Raw genomic sequence first — 23588 nt, 5'->3', positions numbered from 1 at the left:
TGGCTTCAGGATGGAAGGTGTGAGTCATACAGAATGGCTCCCCACAAGCCCTCAACCTCCAGCCCACCATTTCTCCTGGCTCCAAACCTTAACACAAGAAGCCTCTCAGGTATGAATGTGGACCCTGAAACCCAGATGTCCAGGCCCTTCCACACACTTTACAGTGTCCCTCAACCACGTAGTCTAGGGGTACACACACAAGTGGTGTGGTTCACTATTAGAACAGACCTGAAGAAAAAGCTCATGAAACTTCTGGAAGATAGCCATGTTCTGAGCAGCAAACTATTGCATTGGACACCCAGATAATACTAATCATATACAGTTGAAAAAATGAAAACTATTTATTTATTAGTAAAAAGAACTTTAACACAGATCATTGGTTAATTAAATATTTGAAGACTGCAACTGCAAAAGAGAATATATAAATTCTTGCTTTTTTGAATATAATGCTGCCAACCCCAGATATCAACAAAACATTTAAAATAATTTGCCAAGACCCAAATTTTCCTAAGAAAGAGGAACATCAGGAAAGAGGGGTGTTGTAGCCATCTTGATCAGAATGCTTGAAGCTTTGTCCTTGCAATGTGCCTGGCTGATCCGCAGCACTACTTAAATCTTTCTGTCAACCCACACAGCACTCTTTGGCTGAGAGTTTCCCACTCTTAGGGATATTACCTTCAGGGTATTCTCCTGATCTTCAGGGTGTTCATTGTAAGCAAAGAACATCTGTTGAAATGTTGAGTGGATCAAAAAGGAAAGAGGAACAACTGCCAGGGGTGCCACTCTCACCCCCACCTGCCCTGTGCTGAAATTCCCCAGTGGCCACCATGCTCCTGGTCTGCAAAGATTCCTTCTATATCAAAACTTATGTACATTCATACATACACAGTGTCTTAAACATAGAGTCTTAGCACAAAAATAAAAATGCATGATTTGTTCCCATATAAAAATAGCTTTTCATGTCCAATAGTATTGAAAATTAGCTAGAAAATCCTAATAATTATTAGAGTTTTAGATATTCCTTTCTTAGGTATGCTTTTCAACTAAGTAATCAGAAAAACTTCTCCATAGCAATTGATTAGGGAAGAAAGGGAGAAAATATAAAAATATTGCTAAGAGTTTATCATTGTCTTTTTATACAGCAAATAGAATAAATACATTTCTATGGGATAAAAAGTTGCAAGGAGCCTTATATCAGAAATAGATAACTTTAAACATAAACATTAAGCAAACTTTTTTTAAGGATCTCATAGCTTTGGAGCTCCTATATAGACACAGCACAAATCAAGAAGTTAGTCCATATAAATTTGATAAAAATATTTTTCTGAGGAGGGAAAAAATAGATAAATTATCTAAAATTACTAGCTTTCTTGGTTAATTACACTTTTTTCTAAGCAATCTTGGGCAAGTTGCTTACAGCACTGAGTTCCTTGGTAAAAATGAAGTTCAGTGATATTGTCTACTCCTCAAAGCCCATGTNTTTTTTTTTTTTTTTTTTTTTTTTTTTTTTTTTAGTTCTTGGCGAACACAACATCTTTGTTTGTATGTGGTGCTGAGGATCGAACCTGGGCCGCATGCATGCCAGGCGAGCACGCTACCGCTTGAGCCACATCCCCAGCCCCAGTGCTCAGAGCTCTTAAACATTATGATTAGCTAAAGCTTATAAAGTTCACCCTACTATAATTTCACTTAAAGAAAATCTCAGAGTGAAAAAGAGATGTCTCTTCCAGAGAATTCTCTGCAGCAGAACAGGGGCAGCTTTCATCATCCCAGAATTCTCAGGCCTCCTGTCCTTCACATGTAAACACTGTGAAGAGCATATGTCCATTCACCCGAGTTGTCTGACCATATTTTTAAAATTTGGCACAGTATGGAGCACAGTTCCTGGGTGAACACTAACTTATGGGGAGTTCAGCATGGTTTACAGGCTTTGTTAGAGCAAGGACAAAGGGAATTCACACTGCTTCAAAAGAGATTGTGATGAAATGTCAGGAGGATCCTCCTCACACTAGGAATCTTTCGACCCTGGAGAAGCAGGACACAAAAGGAGATGTAATGTCTTCTTTCGTCTAAGTAGGGACAAATAGTAAAATGAATAAGTAAAGACTTTTTGTGGACAGAATGATAGAAGACTTGATCTTTTAAGATTCCTCTAATTCTACCATTCAATTAACCTCCATCATTTGTCAGCCATTAAATAATTCTGAGTTCCCTGCTTAATATTTTTTACCCAAGAAAGCCACTGTGTCTTACTGTATCTTATCAAGAGGCATGAATTACAATGATATCTTGTCTTTTGTACCAAAGTCACCAGAATTGCATGTACATGAATGTGCAGAATAAGGTAACAGAATCCCAAGAAAAACTCTTTTCCAAGTCACCTCTTCCTGTTTATCCTTCAAAAGGGCAACAGGTTGCCACGTGCTTTTTTCTCAGCTTCTTCATAGCTTTCTTCATATCAGCATTTCTGAGAGTGTAGATGAGTGGGTTCAACATGGGTGTGATCACAGTGTAAAACACAGAGAATACCTTATCCACAGAGAAGCTGCAGAAAGGTCTCAAGTAGATGAATACACATGGCACAAAGATCAGGCTGACCACTATTAGGTGGGAGGCACAGGTAGACAGTGCCTTGCTCCTTCCCTGGCAGAAGCGAGTCCTTAGGGTGATCAGGATGACAGCATAAGAGAAGAGCAAGACCAAGAAGCAGACAAGAGACAGCAGACCACTGTTGGAGACCATCAGCACCTCTACCACATAGGTATCCATGCAGGCCAACTTGATGACCTGGGGAACATCACAGTAGAAGTTGTCCAGTTCATTAGGGCCACAGAAAGGCAGCTGGATGACCAGGATGACCTGTGTGATCGAGTGGATGAAACCCCCACACCAGCAAGCAAAGACCAACTGAAGACATAGCTGGCGGTTCATGACTGTCAGGTAGTGCAAAGGATTGCATATGGCAACATACCTATCATAGGCCATAACTGTCAGCAGAAACATCTCACTGGCTCCCAGAAAGTGCAGGAAGTAGATCTGGGCCAGGCATCCAAAAAAACCAACAGTCTTGTTCTGCTGTAAGAAATCACCTAACATCTTGGGCACAGTAACGCAGCTCAGGCACAGGTCAATGAAGGAGAGATGGCCCAAGAAGTAGTACATAGGAGACTGGAGCAGGTGAGCATCAGCTCGCACTGTCACCACTATCAAGAGGTTTCCCAGGACAATTGCAGCATAGAACAACAAAAATATTAAAAAGAGAAATAGTTGTAGCTCCCAGGAGGATGACAGGCCCAGAAGTACAAATTCTGTCACCTTAGTGTCATTTTCCTTTTTCATCAAGCCAAGAATAGACCTAAAGAAAGAAGAATTGGATTGGTACAAGAGAAATTAAGTCAGGAAAATATGATGAAGCAAATTCCTATTCATCTTTATATCTACACCACAGTGCTTACTGCATAACAGAAGTTCAATAACTTAACAAATCAAAGGGAGAAGCTTTGTAAACAATGAGTTTATATGTCGTGCAAAGGTCAACACTTATCATAAATGTCTGTTATGAAACGTGAATCACTTAGGAAGAACTGAAAAAGGAATTTGTGTTCTTCGTATTTATTATTGTAATTATTATTTTTCCAGGTCACAGAGAATGGGAAGTTTGTAGAGACTGGGTAAGAAGAAATAAAATATTTATCTTTAAAGTTTAGGGAAGTATACAGCTCAGTGGAAGGTAATGACTAGAAGACACTAATCAACAAGAGAAAAATACCAAGGACAATAACTCATACCAATGAGGCAGGTGCAAAAGGCCACCATGGCCTATATTGTATGAAAAGATAATAAAAAGAATCAAGGCCATGTTGTTGTAGACTCTTCAACAATCAAAGATACACATAAATGATACACTAAGATGTAATTCTATCCATTTTGTCATACTCTACATTCACATTCAGACCCAATATTGGGTGAGAATATCTTGGATTACAAATAAAAACTCAGGGAACACTGACATATTTTTTTCCATTGAAGTAGTTAAAAATTAGTAGCTGCTTCTATTCTAAATTAGACAATATTCTGTCTAGAACCAGTTCTAGACAAAATGTGGAATGAGACAAGATTTGTACTTTTCTATATCTAGTTACCTATTCTTTGCTGTAGTTAGTTCTCTCAAGCCATTCAGAGAAAGATATTTGATAAAATCATTTATACTCAGTGCCAGAGATTTGCAAAGACAATAAAGAAAAGTACTTGAATTCTTGAAAGAATAATCTTTAATGACAAGAAGTCTTCTCAATAATGCCTTTCACCAAGACATTAGTAATATAATTAGGAAAAAATTGTGATTACTTCTTAATGTGAAAACATAGTACATGACAGATATATCATACCCTTGTTACTGCCACAGAACAGATTTTAAAAAAAATAAGTTTGTATCTAATTAGACAAGATCAAAATTAAACAAATCAGAATGGTAGATTAAACAAGAAACTATTCAAAACATAACCCAAATTACTATAAATCATCCTTAAACCCTAGTTTACAACCTACTTCTTTAGTCATATTTAGTATCAGAGACTTTTAGTACTATAAATGTTTGAACAGTTCCTACATATTTAATATAAGAAAAGATTCTGATTAATAGTGATTTCAAAATTTTAAATTTACATAAAATAGGCAAGATGTGCATTTGCTGTGGATAACAACAATGTAATACACATTTCAAAAAGGTAAATGAAAAGCTTTTGAAGATTTGCATCATAAAAAATGATAAATGTTTGAGGAGGCAGATATGATTTGAACATTTCACAATCCATACATATATCAATGCATTGTGTGTTATCCCACTAACATACACAATTTTTATGTTTATGTATCAGCTAAGAAACAAATTCAATTTAAAGACATTTTCCTTGTCAAATCTCTGCAGGGCCAGAGGAACCACATTAAAAAATGCCAGTTCCATTATCACTCTCTTAGTAGAAGGACAAAGCCCTATCAAGGATTTTGTGTTATAAAGCCTAAGAATAGCAAAAGAATTTGTTTTTAGTTTACAAGATAGGCCAAAGAAATTTAGAATGCTTAATGAGAAATGCAAGTCTTTGGGAAAGGGCTGCTCTGCCAAAAGGGAAAAGAACAAAAATCAAGCTCTTGAAATAACACAGGATTACTCATGATCAGCTGAGCAGCTAGTCTCTACTTTTCCTGAACATAGAATCAGAAAGGGCTATGAGGAAAATACTAAGAAAGATAGTAAAGTTCTCACCATAGAATTTGTGTGTGTGTGTGTGTGTGTGTAGTGTATTTTTTGCTATTTTACATATATGCTACACTCAAAGTGTTCTTATAGGGAAAAAAAACTTGACCATACAAACAATGTGAAATGATTTTTTAGCTGAAGTTTAAATGCCATCTGAACTCTTTTGGGAGATGTCAGTTGTGTTTCTAATTTCCCTTGAAACACCAAGAAATGGTGTCCTTGAAGATGACACCCATGGCAGCATTTCTTCTCAAGAAAGGCATACTCTCTGCTGTAAACATTTTTGGCCTTGTTTGAAATATTGACTTTTAAATTGCATTTGAAATACATAAAGATTTAGCAAAAGCAAATTAAATGATTACAGAAATGGAAAATAGGATCTAAGAGGAAGTGTAGTAGAATTAGGTAGTCTGTTCTTTTTTTTTTTTTCAGAGCAGCAAGGGTTATATTCAAAGAATAAAGTGGACCACCATTAAATTTCCCCAATGTCAATTTCTACATTTCATTTCTATGAAAAAAATGGGCAATGATATCTCCAAACTGAATGGGCAATAATATCTCCTGCTGAAAAGGGGTGAAGTTGGGGGAAGTAACCCAAAGTCCTTATTCTCTATCAGGACGAGTGTGGCCAGTTAAGTGCATTTAGCATCAGAGCAGTCCAAAGGTCCACAGTGAATTAGATCACCTCAAAAGAATATTTTCACTTTTCAAGATACCACTAACCCCAAAATTCCTTGATGCTATAGAAATTTCATTTTTCTGTCAATGCTTCTAAGTATAAGAATCTAGAACAATAACGCTCAAATGATCACTTAAATTGAAAATGATGAATGCTAGAGTTACAGAGAAAAAGATCATAGATTATAATAAGCATAAAAATGAAAATGACATTCAAGACAGAAGAGGGAGCAAGGAGGTGAGTGGATTATGAATAAACACGTATGAGAAACTTACATCATTGCTTGTGAGGAGCTATGTGGCTTCGAGGAAGGAATATTTTATATTGCCTTTCATCCCACCAACCCCCTTCTCACAGTCTCAAGCTCTGAAAATGAGCAATCATAAGGTGACCGCCACAGTTGCCCAATCTGTGCCCTAACTGCTTCCTTATAAGCCAAGCTCTCACTGAGGGCTGATTGTATAGATTGCAACAATCTTCTGTCCCTAGAGCTCTGGCTGTAGCTGAGGTTTTCAAGGTACTTACACCACTGCTCAGCCTAATGATCCCTGATATTCCCCAGGCTGCTGCTGCTGTTTGAGTTGTCTGCATTTCAGTTCTTGCCTGAAAACTGACCCTGTGCTCTCTGAAATAGTCAGACCTGATGGATAATAGTCCATGCCTTTTACTTACTTTGTATTGATTAATTTGGGACTTTGTATGCCACCCATTTTTCAGGTTTCAACCTGTACCTGAGCAAAAGGATTCCCACTGGTTTCTGTCTCAACCATGTGCCTTGGAATGGTAGAAAATGAAGGATTAATACCAAGCTAACCCTGGAACCTGAAGAAGAAACACTTCCTTCATGTTCCTTAATAAAACACCTGAGTGACCTGACACCTCAAGCAACTTATCTACTGGCACCTACTGGTAGATTTCATCCAGAAAACAAAACTGCTCTCACTATAATATAATTGAATATTTTTTATAAATTGTTGTCAGAGTACAATATTTTAAATGCCATGCACATAATTCACTAATAGATGATGAGCATGTCAAAAATGTATTTATCTCATTAATGAGAGTCAGCAGGATAACATAGTCATAGCAAAAGAGAATATAAAATATGTGATTTAAAATAATCTGAGCACAAAAATAACACAAAATAATTTTTTTAAATTCTATGTAATCCAATTAATGCCTTAAAGGTCAATACAACCCTAACATTATCTTTTATACCATGAATAAAAGGATATCAACAAAAATTAGAACATTTATGTCATCTAACATAATATAATTATACAATGTTTGAAGATTTCAGAAATATTAATGAACAGTAAATAGTATGTTACAAAATTACATACCTCTAGAATCAGATGACTTGTAGACAGTCTTGTAAAGCAATATTTGAATATGATATCAACAGGTCACTTAATCACTGCTTTGCCTTATTTAGAAATTTTCTTAAGTGGTGAAGAAATTATCATAGCCTCCAAAAATATTCTAAACTACAATTTTTTTACTTTATTGCATTTAAATTTTATTAATCTTAATTGGTTTATATATATGCAGCAATATTTTTTTCATTAACACAAGCAAATCTCTTTGTTATACAGACAGCAAATCATGTTCAAACACTAAGGCCAAAAAAATAATTTCTGAAAGTCATATGAGTAGCCCAGCATTGCATTTTCATATCTTTATAATCGCAGAGAATGTTTTTTAATTGATTTTATTATTTATCGATTCTGAGATTAGAAAAATAAAATCGATAAATACACATTAGATTTTGCTACAGCTTATCTACTGGCACAAATGTGAATAAACTTCTTTTTTCTTCATATCACCTATATTTTCTAAGGTAATTGGCTTACCAGGAAATAGCTTTCCTTTTTACATGTAGAGTGGGGCCCTCCATAGGCCATGAAATAGTACCAAACCAGATTTTGGGGAAGGCTTTGTAGGCATTGTTTCTACATAGGTAGTACAATCATTTTCTTGAAGTGGTGAGCTGGCCATTATCATTTAAAGAAAGTAAAGAGACGTTTAATATTACAATAATATGACATGATAATAAAGAATTCACAATTTTTTTGTTTGATCTTAAACATAAGTTAGGGCTAATAATGTAGCTCAGTGGCAGAGCACTTGCCAATCATGTGTGAGATTCTGGATTCAATCCCTAGCACTGGGAAGAAAAAAAGAAGTTCACTAATACAGAATCAATGTGGTATGATTTATAACATGTCATTGCTTTCCTTCTACAGTGGACTTGTAGTTACAAGAGCCAAGAAGTCCATACTTGAATTTCATTCTAAGATAAGGATGGGAGGCAGAGTATACCAGCAAGAGAGTATCAGACAATTCTCTTCTGCAGGAGTTCTCACATCAGTCTAGTTGGTAGAACTTTCCCATTTCCAGCAAGGTAAAAGCTCAATGGGAGAAAGAAGAGATGCACATAGCTGGGTGCAGGATCCTCCACGACTTAGAAAAGTCAGGTCCCATAGAATCTACATCTTCTATGGAACAACTCCATCAGCGGAGCTTCCAAGGCCCTTAGAATTGTGGGTTTCAGGAAGGTTCAAATCTAAGTGTCTCATTAGGTATTAATAAGTTACTATTTTCTAACTCTAGATAAAAAATTTACCAATCAAGTTGTTTTTATCATAAGCTATATTTCCAATAGCCTGATTGACATTTTCACTTTCTCATATTTTCAATGAACAAAACCAGAGAATTAATCTGAGATCAAATTTAGTCTGGGAAAATATTATTTGTAGATAATTTAAAATAAGACAAATGAAATTTTTTTCTTCAAACTTTTATAACTCACTGAATTATCTCAAATTTTGTCTTTTTAAATTTTCTTTTATAGTCTGACATGAATATTATTTAAAACAATTAGATTTTAATAAATAAAAATACCCATTATCTTACACACACATTTATATTTCCCTACAATGATATATTTAGAATTGTCTCAACTGTCCATACTAATTACAACTTTTAAACAAAGTAATAAGTTCTATTTCCTCATGAACATAGAAAAACCACAGGTTAATGATTGACAATTGTCTGTCATACAGAAGCATCTTAGCAGAGTAATAATAAGCATAGATTTTATGAATATCTAGGGTCACACTTTTTTTCACATTTCTTGAATAAAAGGCAAGAAATGTGAAAAGGCTACTCATGCTCTATGAATAGCTAAAAATACTATCAAAATGTTAACTGATAATCTTCTGTAATGTACAAAAGTAGGCAAATTAATAACATTCCTGATTATTAATGTTTCTGCATTTTCCCTTAGTAATAATTATCAAAGTATCCACACTTTTTTAAAATTAATTAACTCAATTTAATTCTACTCCAAGTTCTTAATGTGAACAAACAATGTTGGAAATTATGTATTAGATGATAGAGCAACAAAATTATTATTTATATCAATCATTTATACGAATCAATCACTCACCAAAATATTAAATTTAACACATAACTTTTTCATTTTTAATAATATTAAATATGAAGAAATAACATTAGTTTATCTGATCAGTGAAACCAGTATAGGAAGATTATATAGTTCTGTGTAACTTGTTTTTCTACTAGAAACTAAAGTGTCTCCAATTCACAATAGCTAAACTGTGGGACCAGCCTTGATGCCCTTTAATAGATGAATGGATAAAAAAAATGTGTCATATATGCACAATGAAATATTACTCAGAAATAAAAGAGAATAAAATCATGGCATTTGCAGGTAAATGGATGGAGTTAAAGAAGATAATGCTAAGTGAAGTTAGCCAATCCCAAAAAAACAAATGCCTAATATTTTCTTTGATATAAGGAGGCTGATTCATAGTGGTATAGGGAGCAGGAGCATGGGAGGAAATAGAAGAACTCTAGATAGGGCAGAGGGGTTGGAAGGGAAGGGAGGGAACATGGGGTTATTAATGATGGTGAAATGTGATGATCATTATTATCCAAAGTATAGGTATGAAGACACAAATTGGTGTGAATATACTGTGTATACAACCAGAGATATGAAAAATTATGCTCTATATGTGTAATAAGAATTGTAATGCATTCTGCTGTCATATATAAAAAAAGAAAGAAAACAAAGTATCTCAAAAATAATAAAATGTATCTGTTATATTACAAAATGATGAAAACATATAGATCTAAACCAAAATGATCAAACCAGTTTGATTGGACCAAAGATTTATTCCAAATTCTTACAAAGAAATTCTTCTTAGAAGTTTCTATAAGAAGTCTGGTTGATGTTCTTGTTTTTATTAAAAGCCTAGCACATTTAAATCATTAAAAGTTCAGTGTATTTTTCTTATTTTAAAATTATACAACAGCATATTTTCCCTTTATAATCAGTGAGATGCTGATTCACAATAGCAGGGGTGTGGTGGGGGATGGAGGTTCACTAGAGTGGAGGGGGAAATGAGGGAAAATAAAGGGGGATGGGAATGGAAAACAGTAGAATGAATCGAACGTTGCTTTCCTACGTTCATATAGGAATATACAACCAGTATAATTTCACATCATATATAATCACAAAAATGAGACGCTATACTCCATGTATATATGATATGTCAAAATACATTCTACTGTCATGTTTAACTAAAAAGAACAAATAAAAAATTATTTTTTAAAAAAGTAAAGAGCCTCTACACCCAGACAGGTCAAGGAGACACAAATAATTTCAAAGGCACACATTTTGTTTTGTTTCTTCAGTCAAGGGCTGCTGTTAGAGCCAGGGGTATTTTGTAGGTGAGCTGATCTGACACTTTCACTAGTTGGTCTTGTACTATTCTTTCACATGGCATTCTCATTTTTTTTGGTCTTATTTCTAAATTTTTGATGATATTTCTTTGTATTATAATATCTAGTTATATTAATGTTTGTAAATTTATTGTCATCAGCAGGAAATACTTATTAAGCCACTGGTATGTGAGGAATGCAAAACTTCAAGAAACATATTTACTTATTGCAACTAAGAAGGCAAAATACAAATCCAAATACTATCTTAAGAAAAGAAAACGGCGATGACTCAAAAGACTCAGGCAGGAGGACCACAAGTCCAAACCAGCCTCAGCAACAGCAATCAGGCACTAAGAACTCAGTGAGACCCTGTCTCTAAATAAAATGCAAAATAGGTCTGAGGATGTGGCTCAGTGGTTGAGTGCCACTGAGTTCAGTCCCTGATAATCACCACCACCACCACCCCCAAAAAAGAAAGAAAAGGCAACTTTGTAACATGCCAAAAAAAAAAAAGAGGTATTCAACAGTATTTCCCAAATCATATTTTATACCACACCAGTCCTGAGATTTTTTTTTTCTGGGAAATAAATCAATGTGTCTGGTTTCACATAAGTTTGGTCATCACTTCACTGTACAATCTCATCTAGAGGGCTAAACCCACATCCTGACAATCAAAATGCTCTAAGCCACTCTATAATAAAAAAAAAATCAATTTATTTAACTTTATTCAAACTAGTATTTATCACCAAACTTATTTTGTTAATGCCTATTAATATCTTCTGATATTAATGATTGTGAAGTACAGCAATATTTTCTGAAGGAGTCATTTGATGAACAATGTAAACTGAAAGTACCAGTAGTCCAAATCAAAAGGGCTCAAAAGAACATTTTTTTATTCAAAGATATTTACTGAACTACAAATACATGACAGGTACTGTGCTAAATAATGACTGATATTGTTCTAATTTTGAGTAGAAAATGTACTATTCCCATGCTGCATGTGTTGACCAAATAGGTAAGAAACAATTTAGAGAAAATATTTTTGGAATATGGTTACTTAGGTCCTTTCTACCAATCAAAAATTACATCTCTTAAATGAATTACAGTAGATGGGGTAGAGAGAGAAGATGGGAGGGAAGGGGAGGGGGGAATAGCAGAGGATAGGAAAGGTAGCAGAATACAACAGACACTAGTATGGCAATATGTAAAAACATGGATGTATAACCGATGTGATTCTGCAATCTGTATATGGGGTAAAAATGGGAGTTCATAACCCACTTGAATCAAATGTATGAAATATGATATGTCAAGAGCTTTGTAATGTTTTGAACAACCAATAAAAAAAGTTACATCTCTTGCACCTATGTGTGTGTGCATGCACACTCACACATGCACACATCCACACAAAATATTTTAAAAAATGATACATATTATTATGCTATGAGACAGCAGAGCTATTAAGATTAGGCCATCGAGTCTAATAAAACTGAAATATACCATAATGGTGTTTTCCCTTATGCACTATAAACAAAAAAATTCTTTAAGTTAGCTCTATTTTCTTCCTCACAAGAGGAAAATATATTATTTCTTTTTTTTATCTTCTCCATATCTCTGGGGATTTATTTCTACGTCAGTCTATATGGCTATCACCTTTCCCTAGAGAAATCTTGGTTTTACAGAATAAAAGACAAATCATAATTGGCTTTGGTTTCCGAAGATATATCCACATATTTATTTCATATACCTCCTTTTTTCCCATGGTTCTTTTCCATAAGGCATTTAATCACAGAAGTTAGAGGCAGATGCAGGATTGAGAGATGGGCCTGCCCTTAGGCTTTCTGAGATAAGCAGTCATTTTTTAAACACAAGGGATCAAATCCCTGGAGATACTGGTCAAGGACAGAGTCCTCTGCAGTCTGTTTAAACTATTAATATAGGTGATACTTGAATCCTTCCTTATAAACAAAAAAAATTGAAGACTACTCCCAAGGTCTCATCTATATTATCTTCCCAGCATCTCCCTCGGTGAGGCTCTTGGCAGTTATTGCAAAATTAATTGTACAAAAGGGGTTTGGTTTTGGTGAAATTCATGGAATACACGTTTGAGACTGAGGCTGAGAAGAAAAGATACATTTGACATTGGTGTGTGGCTCCTCCCAAGCTACGGTTCCCAGATATGCAGAAATCACCTTGCCCTTCTTTTCTAGAGAGAGAATCCTAATTTGTTGTGGTGGTGGTTATTTTGGTGGTGTCCTTAATGAAAGATCTGAAGGACTATATCCAAACAGCTTTCATTTTTGGAAAAACTGGTGTTTGTCATTATCCAAGGTAAGTAGAGATGAATGTATTTTCTAAAATGTTAATTTCTGTTTTTGTAACTATATTACAGTATGATATCTTTTGAGATAAAAGTTCAGTTATGACCAATAATCCACACTAAATAATTTCAGACAGGATTAAAAGGTCGTTCCCCTGGTTACGTTTTAGAGGTTATATCTACATGTAGTTACAGGGTTCCAGACTCAAAACTTAAACAAAAGATTCAGTAAACGATTACCACACACTGAGAAGTCCGGGTGGGTTATGAAACAAGGAAAGCAAACTCAAACTAGTCACAAAATGTACCACAAATGCATTTTAAAGAGCATTAGCTCTTTGTGTTTTGTTTTTAGTCTAACTAGTGAATAGCTTGGCTGGGTAAATCACACTAATGGTTTTATATGATAGAAATAGATTTAATGATATCACAGCAAGCAAAGGAAGCACATCAGTCAGAAAACTTGGCCAAACCAAAGTATTGACCAACAGGGAGAAATTCAAAATTCTTCTGAAAGAAGGATCAGTCATAGATAAATGGACTTAATACCAATATCAGAACAGTCTTTGGAAAAAGAGGTATTTCTTCTCTTAAGTGAGGAAACCAAATTAATCATTTTAGAGCTTTCTTTTTCCTAAATGGTTACACCGTTCTTTCATTAGATTGGTCATCAAAGACAAGACCATTAAATATTTTGTAAGATCATCAGTTCAGTCTAGACCAACCCCTAAATCCTTCTTACATACTGAGTCCATCAGTCTTATTGGTTAATTCCTCCAGTAACAGTTTCCCTTTTCCAAGAGCTTCATAGAGTCCTTTTCTCAAAAAAAAAAAAAAAATAGCTTTAGAAAAAAATGAACTAAGTGGTAACTGAGCAAAGAGCAAAGAAAAGAAAAGCAACCCAGAGGAAAATTTCTGGGTCCAAAAGTGCTGGAACAAGGGGGTAACTCAGTCTTAAGGAAAATAAAATCATTAAGTGGCATCTACCCACCCTAGGACCTTTGCCATGTATTTCCACAAAGCTCAGCATCCAAACTGTGGCTTCAGTTGGCAAGTAAGTGTGGCACTCCAAACCTCAAGACGTTCTCTCTGCACCAATAACACAGAGATGAAAAATATGACTTTTCCCTTCATGAAACTCACAGTGGTAAAGAAAGAAAGTGACCAATTATCATAAGGCTTAGTATAATAATTTTTTGTTGTTGTTTTGGGGTGCCAGGGATTGAACTCAAGGGCACTCGACCACTGAGCCACATCCCTCGCCCTATGTTGTATTTTTTATTAGAGTCAGGGTCTCACTGAGTTGCCTAGAGCCTCGCTAAATTGTTGAGGCTGCCTTTGCACTCAAGATCCTCCTGCCTCCACCTCCTGAGCCGCTGGGATTACAGGCATGCTCCACCACGCCAGGCCATTAGTATAATAATTTCTACACAGAGACATCAGCTATTATGGCAGAACAAAGAATTAGGACATGATTGTGAAGTACAGCAATATTTTTCTGAAGGAATCATTTGATGAACAATGTAAACTGAAAGTACCAGTAGTTCAAATCAAAAAAGAAAGACAAAAAGTCAAAACAAGGAGAAAAAAAATAGGAAAGGGCATAGGAGGAATGAACAAACAGAGAGAAAGAAGAAAGAAGCAACATCTACGTTAGGTACAGAGAACAGCATGTCATTTGATGGAAGTACAAACTACCTTACTGGGCCATATGATTTGAGGGGACAGAGGGAAGGAGATGAGACTAGGGAAGTGAAGATCACATCAGAAAAGGTTTTGTTTATTGTGTTTGGTCATTTGGATTTGGCCTCATGGTCACAATGTCTCATTGCAGCACAGCTTACAGACTCAATGAACGTCTCTGGATCAGGATTCTCTTCTGGGTCAGTGAGTGAATTCATCCTTTTGGGGTTCCCTTGCAGCAGGGAGATTCAGCTTATGCTGTTTATGGTCTTCTCCATCATCTATCTCCTGACTCTCATGGGAAATGGAGCCATCATCTGTGCTGTGTGTTGGGACCAGCATCTCCACACCCCTATGTACATACTGCTGGGGAATTTTGCATTCCTGGAGATCTGGTATGTCAACTCCACTGTCCCAAACACCCTGGTCAACTTCCTCTCAGAGACCAAGAGCATCTCTTTCACTGGTTGCTTCCTACAGTTATATTTTTTCTTTTCCATGGGCTCTACTGAGTGTTTCTTTCTCTCAGCAATGGCCTTCGACAGATACTTCGCCATCTGTCATCCTCTCCATTATGCCATAGTTATGACTGGACAACATTGTTTCAACCTCGTGGTTTCCTGCTGGGCGTGTGGCTTCCTCTGGTATCTGGTACCTGTTATTCTTATCTCCCAACTGCCTTTCTGTGGTCCTAATGTCATTGACCACTTTGTTTGTGACTCTGGCCCATTGCTGACCCTTTCATGTGCCCCTGCCCCTATGTCCAAACTCACTAGCTATACCCTAAGTTCCCTGGTCATCCTCCTTAGCTTTCTTTTTATCCTCATCTCCTATGCCCTGGTTCTACTAGCTGTTCTTCAGTTGCCCTCAGCATCCAGTCGGCAGAAGGCATTTTCTACCTGTGGGTCCCACTTGGCTGTGGTGCTGCTATTCTATGGTACCATTATGGTAATGCATGTAAGCCCAGGGTCTAGCCACTCCACCTTGATGCCAAAAATCATGACCTTGTTCTATGCAATGGTAACCCCACTCTTTAACCCCCTGATCTATAGTCTCAGGAATAAGGAGATGAAAAGCGCTTTGTGGAAAGTTCTGGAAGAGTTTAAAATTTCTCTAAACATCTTTGGCAACAGGTCCAGAAGTGTGGAATAATCTAGTTTAGTGTGATGAGGGTAAGCTGGCAAAATATTCACATTTAGAATCATCCATTCAAAAAAATTCACTGATTGTGTCCTCTGTGTTAGACACTGAACTCAACACTGGGCTATGCAGATAATTATTTAAATAATTCAGACACAACCCATTCCCTCAAATAACAGTCTTGTGAGATGAGACAGTCAAGCAAAAAACTAATTACCATCCCAGCGGCTAGGGAGGCTGAGGTGGGAGGATTGCCAGTTCTAAGCCAGCCTTAGCAATAGTGAGGTGCTTGGCAACTCAGTGAGACCCGGTCTCTAAAAAAAAAAAAAAATACAAAATAGAGTTGGAGATGTGGCCCAGTGGTAGAGTGCCCCTGAGTTCAATCCCTGGTATGAAAAAAAAAAAAAACCACTAATTACCATAAAATGCAATTAAGGTTCTCTAATTATTATATATACAGGTTGTCACAGGAACACAAAAAGGAAACACCTAAATTTCCCTGGGATGGGCTGTGAGGAATGACTGTTAGGGAGGACTTCAGTCAACATAATGCTTGACTGTATTTTTTGATGGTGAAGGGAGAAGAAAGCATTATATCTCTACTCAACTTCTAGTTTGAATTCTTTTTCAATCTTACTGTGAAAGGATATAAGATTTTATATCTGAAGTTCTTGATAGGAACTTGATTCTTTCCTTAATCAACTGTTGAATTTGACATTACCTAATTAAATCTATGAAATTAGTATGACAATTCCTATAATATAGAACAATTAGTGTCAGATTTTAATGAGAAATTGTTTATTAAATTCTCCGCTACTATCTTTAACATGTAGAAAGCACTCAATAAATGTTATTAGAATATTAATTGTGGTTCATTTTGTGTTTTCTTCTTCTTTATCAGAATCAAAAGCAATCTCATACCCACCCGCTCTGTGAAAGTCACGTCCTATTTCTCTTGGCAAATCTCCTCCATGTGAACTTCCATGGAACATAGAGTATGATTCCTACATTTTTACCCAAAATATACTGTTTGGTTTGGTTTGGGGTTTTGATTTTGGTTATATATGTGCGTGTGCAAATGTGTGTCCATGGTGTTGACAGGCACCTGGCCGATTCCATAACTTGGCTATTGTGAACTGCACTGCTATCAACATTAATGTTCCCATATCACTATAGTATGCTGATTTTAGTTCTCTTGTATAAATAGCAAGAAGTGGGATAACTGGGTCATATGGTGGTTCTACTCCTTGAGTTTTGAGGAATCTCCATACTGCTTTCTGGAGTGGTTGAACTAATTTGCAGTCTCACCAACGATGTATAAGTTTTCCTTTTTCTCCACATCCTTGGGAGCATTTATTATTATTTGTATTCTAATTGGAGTGAGATAAAATATCATTATAGTTTTGATTTGCATTTCCCTGATCATTAGGAATATTGAACATTTTTCCACATATTTGATGGTGACTTGTATTTCTTCTTTTTAGAAGCATCTATTCAGTTCTTTTGCCCATTTATTCATTGGATTATTTGTTTCTTTTGTATTACATTTCTGAGTTCTATACTCTGGATATTAATCCTGTATCCTAGGAGCAGCTGGTAAAGATTCTCTCCCATTCTGTAGGGTCTCCCTTCAGACTCGTGTTTCCTTTGCTGTGAAGAAATTTTTAAATTTGATACCATCCCATTTGCTGATTCTTGTTTTTATTTCTTGAGTTTTAGGCATCTTACAAAGCACCAATATGTTGGAGTGCTGAACCTGTGTTTTCTTCCAGCAATTGCAGTGTTTCTGGTCTAATTTCTAGGACTTTGATCCACTTTGGATTGACTTTGGTGCAGGATGACAGACAGGGATCTAGTTTCATTCTTCTGCACCACTTGTTAAAAAGGTCATCTGTTCTCCAATATGTTTTTGGCACCTTTGTCAAGTATCAGATGACTATATTCATGTGGATTTGCATCTGGGTATTCTGTTCTATTCCATTCATCTTCGTGTGTGTGTGTTGATGTTTACACTATGCTGTTTTTGTTACTATAGCACTTTAGTATAAGTTGATCATATATTGAGATTGTTATTCTTGCTCAGCATTGCTTTGACTACTGGGAATTTTATGCTTCCAAATGAATTAATCAAACACTTTCCTCTACTCCAATAATGAAACTTCCGGGAAAGAAATTCAGAAAACTATCCCCTTCATAATAATCTCAAAAAAAATAAATACTTGGGATTAAATCTAACCCAAAAAGGTGAAAGGCCTCTACAATAAACTTAGAACTTAGAAGACAGAAAGTCCACCCATGTCCTTGTGTTACCGAAAGCTCGGTCCTTGTCCCCAATACAAATCCAATAACAAGGACATGGTTTTGAGAAAAGGGAAAAAGAAGTTTTATTGCTTTGCTAGCAAAGGAGAAACACAGGGGACTCCTGTCCCAGATGCTGAGATTCTGACCATCAGGGAAAACAGAGGGTTTTTAAAGAAGGTATTCAAAGGCTAGATTCCTGGTGTGCCCTGCAGGGGGTCCCAGGTGTGCCTTGAGGCTGTGTTGAAATTCACTTGTTAATTTGGGAATTAGTTACTTTCTACTTATTCTGGTGGCATTTCCTTCCTGTGGAGAACAGATAACTCAAGATGTAACAGTGGTCCACTTTATGGTTTGGATATATCCCTGTTGTGCTGTCACTGCAACTTATTTTTCAAATGGACATGTTTCTTTCTCTTCCTTTCTCCCTGCTCTTCCCTAATCTCTCCTGCTCCCTAATCTCAGGGGAAACAGGATTACCTTTCTTCCCCATGTGGGGCAGATTTATCTGTTCCTGAGTACACTCCCACCAGAGGAAACAAAGTAATCCATACTTCAGGATGCTACCAGAATATCTCAGAATTAACTATCTCCCAAATTAATAAGTGAATTATAACTCCAACACAGAACACGTGGAATGTAGCCTTTGTTGGTTTTGTTTTGTTTTGTTTTGTTTTTATTATTGGTTGTTCAAAACATTACAAAGCTCTTGACATATCATATTTCATACATTTGATTCAAGTGGGTTATGAACTCCCATTTTTACCCCGTATACAGATTGCAGAAGCACATTGGTTACACATCCACATTTTTACATATTGCCATACTAGTGACTGTTGTATTCTGCTACCTTTCCTATCCTCTACTATCCCCCCTCCCCTCACTTCCCATCTTCTCTCTCTACCCCATCTACTGTAATTCATTTATCTCCCTTGTTTTTTTTCCCTTTCCCCTCATATCCTCTTATATGTAATTAGACTGTGGAACCAACCTAGATGCCCTTCAATAGATGAATGGATAAAAAATGTGGCATTTATACACAATGGAGTATTACTCAGCACTAAAAAATGACAAAATCATGGCATTTGCAGGGAAATGGATGGCATTAGAGCAGATTATGCTAAGTGAAGCTAGCCAATCCCTAAAAAACAAATGCCAAATGTCTTCTTCTATATAAGGAGAGCAACTAAGAACAGAGCAGGGAGGAAGAGCATGAGAAAAAAAAATTAACATTAAACAGGGACGAGAGGTGGGAGGGAAAGGGAGAGAGAAGGGAAATTGCATGGAAATGGAATGTAGCCTTTGAATTACCTCTTTAAAAGCCCTGTGTTCCTGCCAATGGGCAGAATCACAGCTTTCAGGACAGGAGTCCCCTTTGTTTCTCCTTTGCTAGCAAAGCAACAAGCTTTCTTTTACTTTTTTTCTAAAAACCACGTCCTTGTTACTGGATTGGCATTGGGGAAAAGGACCAAGCTTTCGACAACAAAGATAATCTTGTTCCTTACCCCCAGGTTAGTCAGGGGGACAGGGAGAAGAGGAAAAGAAAAAAATATATATTCCTTTTAAAATAAGCTGCAAAGGCTATATTCAAAAGATAAAAGTGTACCACTGTTACACTTGAATAGGCAGAATTAATTCTGTCAAACTATCCATATTACTAAAAGCATTATGCAGATTTAGTGTGATTTATATCAAAAAGCCAATGATATTCTTTACAGAATGAGAAATGGCAATTTGACTGGTAGACATCATAGATCCTTCCTGTCCATGGCTTGGTACAGAGTGAGCAGAGAAAAAGCAGTTACTCATTCTCCCTGGAAAGGGAAAGATAGAGGGCCACATAATCAATCTCTGGCCAGGTTGATTGATGGGATTCTTCTTTTATTCAAGACCAACATGTAAACCTGGGAGACATGCTCCCTTTACCTAAAACACAGACATCAAGAAACAAGCAAAAATGTGCCCAATAAATAGGCAAGATAAATCAACTTTAATAAAATGGAGCTGAATAATTATCCTGACAAAGTATTCAAAATAACTGTCAGTAAGTATTCAAAATAACTGTCAAAATAAATATCTATGAATTAAAGGGAATAATGCATTAACCATGTGAGAATTTTGCAAATAAAAAAAACCAGAAAATATTTTTAAACTACTATTACCAAAAGCTCAGTCCTGGTCCCAGATGACAATTCATGCCAATTTAATAATAAATATGTTTTATTTATTTATTTTATTTATTTGTCATACATGTTATACATGACAGCAGAATGTATTTTGATTCATCGAACAAGATTGGAGCACATTTTTTCATTTCTCTGGTTGTACACAAAGTAGAGTCACACCATTCATGTCTTCATACATGTACCTAGGGTAATGATGCCCATCTCATTCCACCATCTTTCCTATCCCCAAACCCCCTACACTCACCTCCCTCCCCTTTGCCCATTCAAAGTTCTTCCATCCCTCCCATGCCCCCCACCCCCATATGGATGAGTATCTACTTATCAGAGAAAACATTTGGCCCTTTGTTTTGACGTAAGCCAATCCCAAGATATGATTTTAAGAAAAGAGGAAAAAAGGAAGTTTTATTGCTTTGTTAGTAAAGGAGAAATGTAGGGGACTCCAGTCACAGAGGCTATGATTCTGCCCATCAGGAGGAACAGGGATATTTAAAGAAACTCTTCAAACATTGCATTCCAGGTATGCTCTGGTAGGGGTCCTAGGGTGCCTTGATGGTATGTTAGGACTCACTTGATCATTTGGGAGATATTCACTTCCAAGATCCTCTGGCAGATATTTCCTTTCTGTGGTGTGTTCAAGGACAATTAACTAGGGGAAAAGATAACACTGTCTCCCTAATCTTGTTAAGGAGGGGAGAGGGGAGAAGACAGAAAAAAAACATGTCCTTTTAAAAATAAGCCTCAGCAATTATCAAGAATACAAGCAACAATAAGTGTTGGTGAGGAAGTAGGGAAAAAGTTACATTCGTACATTGCTGGCGGAACTGCAAATTGGTACAACCACTCTGAACAGCAATAGGGAGATTCCTTGTAACACTTGGAATAGAACCACCATTTGACCCAGCTATCTCACTCTTTGGTCTATAACCAAAGGACTTAAAACCAGCATACTATGGTGATGCAGCCACATCAATATTTATAGCAGCTCAATTCACAATAGCTAAGCTGTGGAACCAACCTAGATGCCCTTCAATAGATGAATGGATAAAAAACTGTAGTCTATACACACAATGGAATATTACTCAGCATTAAAAGAGAATAAAATTATGGCATTTGTAGGTAAATGGATGGAGTTGAAGAATACGATGCTAAGCGAAGTAAGCCAATCCCAAAAAACCAAAGGCCAAATGTTCTCTGATAAGTGGATGCTAATGCATAATGCAGGAAAGAACATGGGAAGAGTGGAAGAACTTTAATTAGGCAAAGGGGCGGGAGGAAAAAGGGGCATGGTGGTAGGTAAGACAATGGAATGAGACCAACATCATTACCCTAGGTATATGTATGATTGCACAAATAGTGTGACTCTGCATTGTGTACAACCAGAGAAATGAAAACTTGTGCTCCATTTGTGTGCAATGAAACGAAATGCATTCTGCTGTCATGTATAACTAATTAAAAAAATAAAAAATAAATTAAAAATAAAAAAAATAAAAATAAGCCTCAGAGCAATGAGGGCTATATTCAAAAGGTGAAGTGGACCACTGTTATAGTACAGAAATCATGGAGCTGAAGAACAATAGCTAAACTGAAGTCCTATTCACCATAGGACTTCAACACAGACTGCACCAAGCAGAAGAGTTAGTGAACTTGAAGATAGGTTGTTGTAAATAATTCATCTATAAGAGCAAAAAAAAAAATTTAAGTACAGAAATGTTAAAAGTTTTAATGGGACACCAGCAACTGGACTAACACATACTTCAGGGGACTCTAAGAAGGAGAGGGAAAGACAATAGATCAATTAAAATAAATAAAGGATAAAAATTTGACAAAATTGGGGGAGAAAATGGACATCCACAAGAAAGAAACTCAAAGAAGTTCAAGTAAACCCAAAGGAATCCACATTGAAATTGTAATCAAATTGTCAAAAACAAAGAGAATTTTGGAACAATAAGAAAAAAGCAACTTTTGACAAAAAGATGTGAGAAATAGAGTCCTGTAGTTTATTTTCAGAATATAGTATTTAGCTTTAAGTGTAAAATTGTAATATAATATTTGAATAAAAAAGCTTGTGATATAATATAAAACTTGTGATGTAAGGAAGGTATCTGAGGGGAGAACAGAATGGAAAGTTACAAGCTGTTAACACCAGAGTGTAAAAATTCACAGCTCTTTGAGAAACAGAAGGTGAGAAGAAAGGCCCTTCACCCCCACCTGACCAATGGAGATAAACAATGTACTTGCCAAACGGGTACTTGATCCCAGGGGACTTTCTTACCACAGAGAACAAACAGAGGTAAGGACAAGAAAAAGTAGATTTCTTTAAATTACTCAATAGGAGATAGTAAAACCTAGGTGATATTCCAGAAGATTATGCACTCCATAGTACTCAAATAATGAGGAACTGGGAAAGGGATCTTGTACTGTAGGAAATAAAACACTAGTTGTACCCAATCTGAGGATCCCTGACCTCCAGGCACCTGATCTTGAAAGACCAGCACTGAAGTAAAGCCTGGCTTTTGCTGTAACTTGTGTCTTTTAACCCATTCTTTGGGCTTGAACAGGTGAGTGTGTTTCTCACAAAGGGAACTACCAAATCATAATTTTCTTAGGAGAAAGCCTACAGGTCAGTAGGAAGAGGGAGGAGATTTAAAATACTAGATGGAAAACAAACAGGGGTTGGGGATGTGGCTCAAGTGGTAGCACACTCTCCTGGCATGCGTGAGGCACTGGGTTCGATCCTCAGCACCACATAAAAAAATAAACTAAAGATATTGTGTCCACCTAAAAAAAACTAAAAAGTAAATATTAAAAAAAGAAAACAAACAAACAAAAGACCCTGCCAACTAAGAAGACTATACCGGCAAAATCACCTTCAAATACTGAAAACCAGTAAAGAAACAAAAGCTATGGGAGTTTTATTACCCCTCCATGTGACTAAAAGACGTTTTTTCAAGTTCAAATGGCCAATTTTTTTTTTCAAGTTTCAAACATGAAAACATCCTAACTAACTATAAAGGCAAGTATATCATCAAAATCCTATTGTTCTAATACTATATTGGTGGTGAGTGAATCACTTTTTATTTTAATATAAATGTTAAGGATGAGAGTAACATCAACAAGATGGAAGAACAGAAGTTCTTTGGTTCCACTCTCTTCTAAAAAACCCAGCTAGCAAATATCCACAGTCAAGAATGCCCCTGTGAATATCCCAGAACTCAGGGTTGACAGACACACCCTCTTCATTGCAGAGCTGAGAAAAGACATGGAAAGAGGAAGGTTCTCTGA

The 23588-nt window shown here is 36.3% G+C and overlaps 2 protein-coding genes across 2 annotated transcripts; one reads left to right on the top strand and one right to left on the bottom strand.

The window, feature by feature from the left end:
• Window positions 1–2391: 2391 nt before the first annotated feature.
• Window positions 2392–3345, bottom strand: LOC107137736 (olfactory receptor 4Q3). Its single transcript, XM_015480186.2, has one exon. It carries the CDS (start codon window positions 3337–3339, stop codon window positions 2392–2394), a length of 948 nt encoding a protein of 315 aa, XP_015335672.1. The 5' UTR covers window positions 3340–3345.
• An 11517-nt stretch (window positions 3346–14862) lies between these two features.
• Window positions 14863–15834, top strand: LOC107137735 (olfactory receptor 11H12-like). Its single transcript, XM_015480185.2, has one exon. It carries the CDS (start codon window positions 14938–14940, stop codon window positions 15832–15834), a length of 897 nt encoding a protein of 298 aa, XP_015335671.2. The 5' UTR covers window positions 14863–14937.
• The last annotated feature ends 7754 nt before the right edge of the window (window positions 15835–23588 follow it).

Source organism: Marmota marmota, unplaced genomic scaffold (assembly GCF_001458135.2).
Source record: "Marmota marmota marmota unplaced genomic scaffold, marMar, whole genome shotgun sequence".
In the NCBI taxonomy this organism is placed as follows: domain Eukaryota; kingdom Metazoa; phylum Chordata; class Mammalia; order Rodentia; family Sciuridae; genus Marmota; species Marmota marmota.
Note: the sequence above shows the minus strand (reverse complement) of the source record. Positions and strands in the feature narration are given on the sequence as shown.

Excerpts from the sequence above, each read along its gene's own strand:
- LOC107137736 (XM_015480186.2), bottom strand. The coding sequence starts at position 3,339 with ATGAAAAAGGAAAATGACACTAAGGTGACAGAATTTGTACTTCTGGGC.
- LOC107137735 (XM_015480185.2), top strand. The coding sequence starts at position 14,938 with ATGCTGTTTATGGTCTTCTCCATCATCTATCTCCTGACTCTCATGGGA.